At 45.6% G+C, this 10,000-nt stretch overlaps 2 protein-coding genes across 2 annotated transcripts in view; both read left to right on the forward strand.

Moving 5' to 3' along the window:
• The window catches only part of LOC121690252 (C-type mannose receptor 2-like), a 1,098,322-nt gene that overhangs the window by 745,274 nt on the left and 343,048 nt on the right, over positions 1-10,000 (forward strand). The window lies entirely within an intron of this gene.
• Positions 1-10,000, forward strand: part of LOC121690288 (ADAMTS-like protein 1) — a 225,618-nt gene that overhangs the window by 182,284 nt on the left and 33,334 nt on the right. Inside the window, 1 exon segment of the mRNA XM_042070782.1 lies at positions 1,892-1,976. Within this exon segment, the coding sequence (XP_041926716.1) occupies positions 1,892-1,976 (85 nt within the window).

Genomic DNA, 10,000 nt, shown 5'->3' on the forward strand with positions numbered 1-10,000 from the left:
GCTGAAGGCGTTCAAGTCGCAAGGTCGGGGAACTTATATTTGTTCCATGACATCGTCTAAACATTGCCATGATCGCAGAGAATAAAGCTGCATCTCATTGGACTGCAATTGTATCTTGCGTTTGCCTGTTGCTCACAACCTGCAGCCAAGGACTTTGCTAAAGTAGTTTAAAATGGGGTTAGCCAGTGATTGTTCTTGTCTGATAACTCCTACAGGATGATCTATGATGCAACTATATGGTCTGGAGGCAGAAAAGGCTGACATAGTTCTCTGTAACATTTCCAAAATCCAAGTGAACAAAACACTATATCTACTGATATCTTTCTCCACTGAGTTTGTTCCTATTTGCCACTTGGCGTGCTAGGCTAATAGGCTAATATATTTATTGATGGTGCGCCCTTCTCAGCTCATTTTAGGCTATCTAAGACGAGCTGAGAAGGGCGCACCATCAATAAATATATTAGCCTATACTGTAAAACGTTGGATAACATTGCGTACCTAGCAATGCTATCTATGCAAATGCAATATATCCAAAGGTAGGCTAATCTACGGTAGGGGACTACATCAGGCTACTGCTGATGTCTCCGCATTGCATAGGGTCAGCTGTCTGCGCTGTCTAAAACTTATTTAACTTAAGCCCACAGAGGACAATATAATATACAGATATCTGAAGATACATTCATCTACAATAAATAGAGTTCATCATGTAAAATTCAGTCATCAATCAGTGTTTCTAAATGGAGACACTGTTGATGGGCTAGGCCCGAAACGTTGGTATAGTTTTTGTTTTTCATGGCTGTAATGCTGTCTCGGCACTTTGAATACAGTTTTGTATATCTCTCAGCCCCTGAGTGCTGTCTCTACTTTTCTACTATCTGACTGCACATTACATCAGCAGCCTGAGATACCCCCCAACTCTGAGATACCCCCCAACTCTGAGATACCCCCCAACTCTCTCTCTCTCTCTCTCTCTCTCTCTCTCACACACACACACACACACACACACTGACACACACACACACACACATGTGAGCATCTCTCCTACTGATGTCTTGGCAGGTCCGTGCAAGTTATGTTTCAGGCAGTAAAATTCTGCCACGTTTTTCACGCCAAATCTCCCTATGATTTATCTAGCATGCCTTTAGAACAAGCGCACACAGCCACACACACACACACACACACACACACACACACACACACACACACACACACACACACACACACACAGGTATGTTCCTGTGTTTTATCTAGCATGCCTTAAGAACAAGCACGCACACACACACACAACCACACAAGCAGTTTTTGATGTCTGCTAGCAAGCACGCTCTCTTTTTTTGGATCTTCTCTTCTCATGTTCTGTCTCATTCTAATTCTCCTTCTCTTTCTCTCTCTTTATTTCTCCCTTTCTTCTCTTCTTTCTCTCTCTCTCTCTTTCTTTCCCTCTTTCTCTCACCCTCTTGAGCGTACTCCCTTCTTCTACTCCATCCTCTTTTCCTCTGTCTCTTTCTTTCCCCCTCTCTCCATCTCTTTCTCTGTCTCTTCCTTTCCCTCTCTCTTTTCCCCTCCCTCTCTCTATCTGTGTCTTTTCCTGTTTCTCTTTATCTTTCCCCCTCCCTGTCCCTGTCTTTTGTTGCCTCCATCTCTCTCTCTCTCTCTCTCTCCCTCTCCCTCTCTCTCCCTCATTCCACCCTCCTCTCTATCTCCCCCTCTTTCTCACACACACACACACACACACACATTCTCCCACACCCCACTCTCTCTCTCTCTCTCTCCTCTCTCTCTCTCTCTCTCTCTCTCTCTCTCTCTCTCTCTCTCTCTCTCTCTCTCTCTCTCTCTCTCTCTCTCCCTCCCTCTCTCTCTCACTCATCCCCCCTTCTCTCTCTCCCTCCAGAGAAGCTTCCGGTGGAGGCGAAGCTGCCTTGGTCCAAACAGGCTCAGGAGCTGGACAGCGAGACCGCCGTAACCGAGGAGCCCACGTGAGTAGCGTTGCCTAGCGACAGCTTCAGCCCCGTCACGCTCCGCAAGCCACCCGCTGCCATCTCACTGCCGTTCCGCTCTCGTCTGAACGCACCCGGCAGGCGAGGCGCCCGCCTTTTGAACGCCGCCGCTGTCCGGAGCTTGAGTCACGCTCTATTCCGGTAATGGCTGCCCCCACAGCAGGGGAGGGCCCTGGTCAGACCCTGCCTCTCAGTGACCAAGAGGAGAACCTGGCCTTGGAGTGGTCCAGTCACTCTCTCCCCAGACGCAGAGCACAGTGGAGCAGAGCAGCCGTCTCACACCCACCCAACCTCCTTTAACAAAACATGCATGCAATCTCTCTCTCTCTCTCTCTCTTTCACACACACACACACACACACACACACACACACACACACACACACACACACACACACACACACACACACACACACACACACACAGGTTACCCAGGCAGGTGCTAATTTATAGGCATCAGTGAGCCGGTAACCTGAAAGCCTACACTGAACTCAGAGATTTATTGCCTTAAATATCCGCTTTTGAGACGTAACACTGAGCCCGCACAACAGAACCGACCTAAAAGGGTTGGGGGGGGGGGGGGCTCTGGGGCAACTGGCTACATCGCCCCGGACCACAAACAAGCCCAAGTGCCCACAGGGACCCAGGTGTGAGTCCGACCCCCCCCACACTCTCTTCACTGTCTTGTAAAATAAAATATATATATATTTTTTTTTTTAAAAACAGAACTGACCCAAACAAGGAGAGAGACCTTATGCTTTACATAAACAAAAGCAAAGAGTAATTAGATAGAAACATACAATATAGTTTAAAAATGTTTAAATAGTAAAGTACATAGAATAGAATAATTAAAGGACATAGAAGACACAACATAAAATAATTAAAAGAGTGCAAAACAGCAAATTACTAGAACACAGCCAACAACTTAACCTAAAGTTATCCTAAACCATAAAGGACCCAAGCCCAAGTTAACCTAACCCATACCAAGCCCAAGTTAACCTAACCCATACCAAGCCCAAGTTAACCTAACCCATATTGGATCCATGCCCAAGAACCTAACCCATAAAGGACCCACGCCCATATGTGTGTGTGTGTGTGTGTGTGTGTGTGTGTGTGTGTGTGTGTGTGTGTGTGTGTGTGTGAATTACACAGTCACTTTTGACCCTATAAACAGAACATCAGAGGTGGGTGGCTCCATAAAGTAAGAGCTCCATGTTTCAATACTTTGGTATAGTTTTGGCACTCGACACAGGCGATTTCACTGATTACCTGTTATAATGTACCTGAAAGAGTTTTGCTAGTAAAAATAAGCTGGTTTAGTGAAGGGTTGGAACAGATATGTGGTTTGGCCTTTTATTTTTCGGAAGACATCTGCAGCACATGTATTTGTGTTTTCTGAATGTTTCACCGTAAGACTAACTGGTGGTCCTGACTGTGATCCAGGTTGGATGATACAACCCAGTCTAACTTAGCTGTATGATATGTGACACTAGACCATGAGCTAGACTTTCAAAATGAAGACCTTGCTAGGCCTGTTATTCTTTACTCCTAACAGAGGCCATCATTCACGTCTTCAAAGTCGTCCTGAAGCAAAAACAGCGCTATATACTTAAGGGATGAGATTCCGTCTTAACGTCCAAATCACAACTTTACAATGTGTTAAGAATTAACCCTAATTACGCTAATTATCCAGCGCCATCGTTCACTTGCCAAGTCACTTCCACGTCACTTTTCACTTCCAGATCCAATTATAGTCTCCTCGGATATGCGACACACACACACACACATACACACACACACACACACACACACTCCAACCTCCCTCATATCTGTTTTGTAAAGCAAGTTGAGCTAGCAGTGGGGGGTGGAGAAGGGCGTTTGATGCCAAAACATATGATTTTGTTCTTTGCGCAAGCGAGGCATGTCTTCCCCAAAAAAGCACATAAATAAGTGTGCATAGTACGCTGTCGTACGCGAGGCCAACAACAATATCTGCCTGCCACATGTGTGCACAGGTTGCGGATGCGAGAGCAACCAGGAGGAAATGCCTGTGTCAGAATCACTGGTCCCTTCCCAGCCAAGAGTCAGGCTGCTGCACCCAACGGACATGGGGCTGACCTGCTCTTAAAAGACACATCCACACACACACACACACACACACACACACACACACACACACACACACACACACACACACATACTGAGCCATACAGTATTCACACACACACACACACACACACACACACACACACTGAGCCATACAGTATTTACACACACACACTCTCTTTCTCTCACACACACACACACACACACACACACACACACACTGAGTCATATAGCTATTCACGCACACACACACACACACACACACACACACACACACACACACACACACACACACACACGCAGGACACATATATACTTGTCATGTACACACACACACACACACACACACATGAGCACACACTCATGTTCATGGATGCATACACACTTGACATGTACAGACACACACACACAGACACACACACCCTCAATCCAATCACCTGCAGAGTTCAAAAGAAAGGCCGGGGGTGTTGGAGGCCGGTGATCTGACCACTGCCGCTTCGCCATAGCCGGTCTCCAGTGCTGCGGTACAGAGGTAGCTGTCCAGCACAGAGAGGAAATGGAACCAATGCGAATAAGTGTTTATCAAACGCCAACATCTGCGTTGGATCTACCAGTGGCCAGCAGAGGGAACGGATCCGAGATGGAAATAGCCGTTTGGCGGAAAGGACACGCAAGTCCGCTAACAGGTTTTTTTTTTTTAATTTTTTTTAATTTTATTCGGAGAATTAGTGCATCATGAATCCGGGACACAATTAAGTTGTTGTGTTGTTGAAGTCATTAACTCATGCTCAAGATTCGTCTGCGTGCGGATAACGACACGGATTTATCCAGCGCTTATTAAGGAGCACGGCCGACCGAGCCTGGCCTTCCTATTCATCTGCATCGTAAAATAAAAATGAATAAAAAAAAAAAAACATAACTGCACTACAGATGTGGCTGCTCAACTCACGCTCCTACGGGGGCCCTGGAACACACAAACACTTCCCCCGAAGAGAGAGAGATGGAGAGAGAGATGGAGAGAGAGAGAGAGAGAGAGAGAGAGCCCTGGAACACACAAACACTTCCCCCGAAGAGAGAGAGATGGAGAGAGAGAGAGAGCGAGAGAGAGAGAGAGAGAGAGAGAGAGAGAGGGCCCTGGAACACACAAACACTTCCCCCGAAGAGAGAGAGATGGAGAGGAGAGAGAGAGAGAGGAGAGAGAGAGAGAGAGAGAGAGGGCCCTGGAACACACAAACACTTCCCCCGAAGAGGGAGAGATGGAGAGAGAGAGAGAGAGAGAGAGAGAGATGGAGAAAGAGAGAGATGAAGAAAGAGAGAGTGAGAGACAAAGAGACAGATGGAGAGAGAGAAAGAGAGAGAGATGGAGAATGAGAGATGAAGAAAGAGAGAGAGAGAGAAAGAGAGAGAACGAGATGGAGAGAGAGCGCGAGCAGCGAAACTGCAGCCAACCGCGCTGCCCGTTATAACGCCATTTGGGCTAACGACTCCCAGACTGGACAGATGGGACCGCTATAGCTCTGCCCTGCTGTGCCCTCCTGCGCCGCGTTCCGCCCTCCACGGGCCGTCGGCACGCACACGCCACCACACGCGCGCTCTGCTGGCGCGCTTTCAAAAGGGCCGCCGGCTGGCTGCGGTCTGCTGTCATAACTCTCTCCCAAGTTATATTTTCATATCAGACCCCAGCCAGAGTCCCCAGCTGGAATTAAGATACTGAACCGTATATCTTTATGGGGGGGGGGGGACAACAAGACGCTCAATCGTGACCAAATGGCTTCCTTTGGGAGAGAGAGAGTAGTCAACAAGGAGACCGCGAGACAACACAAAAGATTAGGGAAGTCATCTGCTCTCGATCTTAGTAAGAGTAGTGTCCTTCCCCACATGAAGCATTCCCTTTTTTGTTCCTCATACAAATATTTGTGGAGAATTACATGGTCATCATGAGGTCGAGTAGCACACACACACACACACAAACCAACAGTCGATAGACTTGTCTGAGTTCTTTCTGGCTGGTGTGGTATTGCTTTGTGGTATTATTGTTTGCAAATGATCACGAAACTTGACAAATCCACATTGCCCACTCACCGTTATCACACAATGGTGCAGTCTCCAAAAACATTGTTGTGTAACTACAGTTTATGGAGACAGAAATATGTTCCGAATGAAAGTCTATAATTTAACAAACGCTAGTTGCACAACAACAAGAAGCCACATTGCTGATCGGTACTCTTCGAGTTTGAGCATGTGATTCGATCGAACAGGGAATACTGTTGCTCATTTCAAAGGGGTAATGTCAATTACCAAGGCATTTGCAAATCCAAATGTCTGACTGCAATAAGCAACTTTATAGAACTAGATAAACTATCAGAATCAAACATGCACAATGCAGTATTTCTTGGAGTCACTTTTATGTCATGGTCTGTTGTATATTCTGTATGACACATGGACTTCAGCCCTCATTACGCAAAATGAAAATATCATGAAAGTGTGAACGCTGAAAACTCATAAGTGCTGATTAAACAGCCGGATTGCAGTAAAGTTATGAAGGCTGTGGTGTGACAGTTGTGATTCTCGACTCACACGGATTGGCTCGCTCGGACGGCGCTCATAAAGTTAGCTCACTCACATCGTTGAGAACATATTTCCTTCTCTCCTCCTCAATTCCATTCTTAAAAACGGAGGAAAAAAGAGCATCAAAGCAGTTTATTCAAGAGTGTCAGCTCCTAATAGGAAACAGCTGCAGGACGGACTGTGTGTGAGAGAGAGAAGCATTGTGTTCAGAGAGAGAGAGAGAGAGAGAGAGAAGCGTTGTGTTGTGTTGTGAGAGAGAGAGAGAAGTGTTGTTTTGAGAGAGAGAGAGAGAGAGAGAGAAGCGTTGTTTTGAGAGAGAGAGAGATTCTATGTTCACATGTTATACCTATATGCTGTATGTCTATTTTCTTTCTTTTGTTATTCTACTGTGTTATCTGTAACACTGGCTTTGGCAACACTGTATCCAAACAGTCATGCTAATAAAGCTCCTTTGAATTTGAATTTGAATTTGAATTTGAGAGAGAGAGAGAGAGAAGCATTGGGTTGTGAGAGAGAGAGAAGCATTGTGTTGAGAGAGAGAGAGAGAGAAGCGTTGTGTTGAGAGAGAGAGAGAGAGAGAGAGAGAAGCGTGTTGTGAGAGAGAGAGAAGCGTTGTGTTGAGATAGAGAGAGAGAGAGAGAGAGAGAGAGAGAAGCGTTGTGTTGTGTGTGAGAGAGAGAGAAGCGTGCTGTGCTGTGTGCGACGGTTTATGAACTTCTGGCTAAATAGCTAAAACGTGTGAGACTGAGAGGGTGCCAGAGCCTCTCTCCTCTCAACTCTCTCCTCTCCTCTCAACTCTCTCCTCTCCTCTCAACTCTCAACTCTCTCCTCCTCTCAACTCTCTCCTCTCAACTCTCAACTCTCTCCTCTCCTCTCAACTCTCTCCTCTCTTCTCAACTCTCTCCTCTCAAACTCTCTCCTCTCAACTCTCAACTCTCTCCTCTCCTCTCAACTCTCTCCTCTCTTCTCAACTCTCTCCTCTCAACTCTCAACTCTCTCCTCTCCTCTCAACTCTCAACTCTCAACTCTCTCCTCTCCTCTCAACTCTCCTCTTAACTCTCTCCTCTCCTCTCAACTCTCTCTCCTCTCCTCTCCTCTCTCCTCTTAACTCTCTCCTCTCAACTCTCTCCTCTCCTCTTCTCTCCTCTCCCCTCCACTCCTCTCCTCTCCACTCCTCCCGACTTCTCCTTTCTACTCCTCTTCTCCTCTCCTCTTTTCTTTTCCTCTCCTCTCTTCTCCCCTCTTCTTTTCCCCTCTCCTCTCCTCTCCTCTCCTCTCCTCGCTGCTCCTCTCTTCTCTCCACTCCTCAGTGTCGCCACAATGAGGGCTTGCTTTGATTATGGTTGAGCTGCCCAGTTTTGCTTCAAGGCTGTTTGTGCTGGATGGTGTTTTCATGTGTGCATGCGTGTGCGTGTGTGTGTGTGTGTGTGTGTGTGTGTGTGTGTGTGTGTGTGTGTGTGTGTGGTGTGTGTGTGTGTGTGTGTTTTAATGCCTCCATACCTTGGGAAGTCATGTAAATATTCATTCAAAATCTTTCTGAGTTTAGAAACCAAATGTTTTTTTTTAAAGAAACAACAGGACATCCAGAACAAAATAAACTCAAAATGCTGATGCTTCACTTCACACCTATTAGTGTTAAACGTGATGACCAGTTGTTATATCAGGTTGTATATCCCTATAAGTGGTCACACTTAACTTGAATAGTCTTCTATAGATCTGCAAATGCACATATTATAAACAAATTATCCGTTGACAACTATTTATACAACTAATACTACAACTATTTATATTTAGGGTTAGATTTAAGGTGATATTCAGTAATTGTTCATCAACAATTGTAAAGTATATCTTTTGATCATCTTGCATTACCTAGCCTGTGAGACTGCATGTTGGATTGGTTGGCAGACTGCAGACATTAGCTACCATACAGTATTCACGTGCAGTCTGGCCTGATGAGTTATGAGCTGTTGTGTTTATGAAAATAGAAACCATAACAAAGTGTCTTGGAAAACACAAGTATAGCAGATCTCTTTCAGCATCTGTTAGTTTGCCAGAAAAAACATAAAAGTGTCATACGCATGATAGTCCAGATTTATGAGAACAGCGACTATATCAGCAGAGCACACTTACATCTCATAAAGCATTTTTACCGATGCAAAGATGCAGCGATAACTGTTTCAGGTCTGGCTCACCTCACAAGTTCAAGATGACCAAAACGTTAACAGAATAAATCAAATTATTGCAGGGGAGTTAACTACATTGTTCCGTTGAAGTCTCTATCTGCTCATGTTTGTATTTCTGCTGAGACCCGTGGGAGATATATCTCCAACCTCTTATTAAGGCCTACAAGCATTACTAAAACAACTAGAAGTACTCACTCATCTCTTGGTCCGATTCAATGCTTTGCAGTTGACGGCCTATTTACATTAAGTATTAGGCTATTGTTGCCCTTGTCGTCTTCAGAAGTTAATCGAACATTATAGGCTACCTCACAAGTTATAGTTAACTCCGAATGCCTCGCGAGCTTACCGCCTGCGTGAATGGAGCATTTAGAAGCTGTGCTTTGTAGTTCGGATCTTATCAGATTCTGAAGCAATTCAATCTTTGTTACGGATTTCTTTGGAGAACAGACAATAGAGATTGACAGCGACAGCACTGGGGCTATGTTAATTCCAAAGGCATAGGGAACTTTGTTGGGATGCATAGGCTTGTGGTGATTGTTGAGAGGAAATATACATAATATGCTCATTTACACTTCATAAACTTTAAAGCTGATTTTCTCAAAACTTATTTTTTTGTTGTTGCTGAGATGAGGATAGCTTTCACATTTTGGCCAATATCTCTGGGTTGGCTAAACGGAATTGAACAAATGACCCCTTGTTTTAAACCCTAAGATCTGTGGATTATGAATATCCAATAAACCCATTTTTTTATTTTGTCAAAACTGGACTCATTTCACCGTGGCACGTCCCAGTATGTATTCTATAAACTCACATATGGTTAGATGCTTACATGTGAATTCTACCCCCCCTCTCTCTCTCTTCTCTCTACTCTTCTCTTTCCACTCTCTCTCTCTCCTCCCCCCCTCTCTCTCTTCTCTCTCTCCCCTCTCCCTCTCTCTCCCCTCTCCCTCTCTCTCCCCTCTCCCTCTCTCTCTCCTCTCTCTACTCTTTCTCTTTCCCACTCTCTCCCTCTCTCTGCCCCCCCTCTCTCCTCTCTCTCTCTCCCCCTCTCCCTCTCTCTCTCCTCTCTCTCTCTACCCCCCTCTCTCTTCCCTTCCCCCACTCTCTCTCTCTCTTTCCCCCACTCTCTCTACCCCTCTCTCCCCCCC

This window comes from Alosa sapidissima, chromosome 18 (genome assembly GCF_018492685.1).
Source record: "Alosa sapidissima isolate fAloSap1 chromosome 18, fAloSap1.pri, whole genome shotgun sequence".
Taxonomy (NCBI): domain Eukaryota; kingdom Metazoa; phylum Chordata; class Actinopteri; order Clupeiformes; family Clupeidae; genus Alosa; species Alosa sapidissima.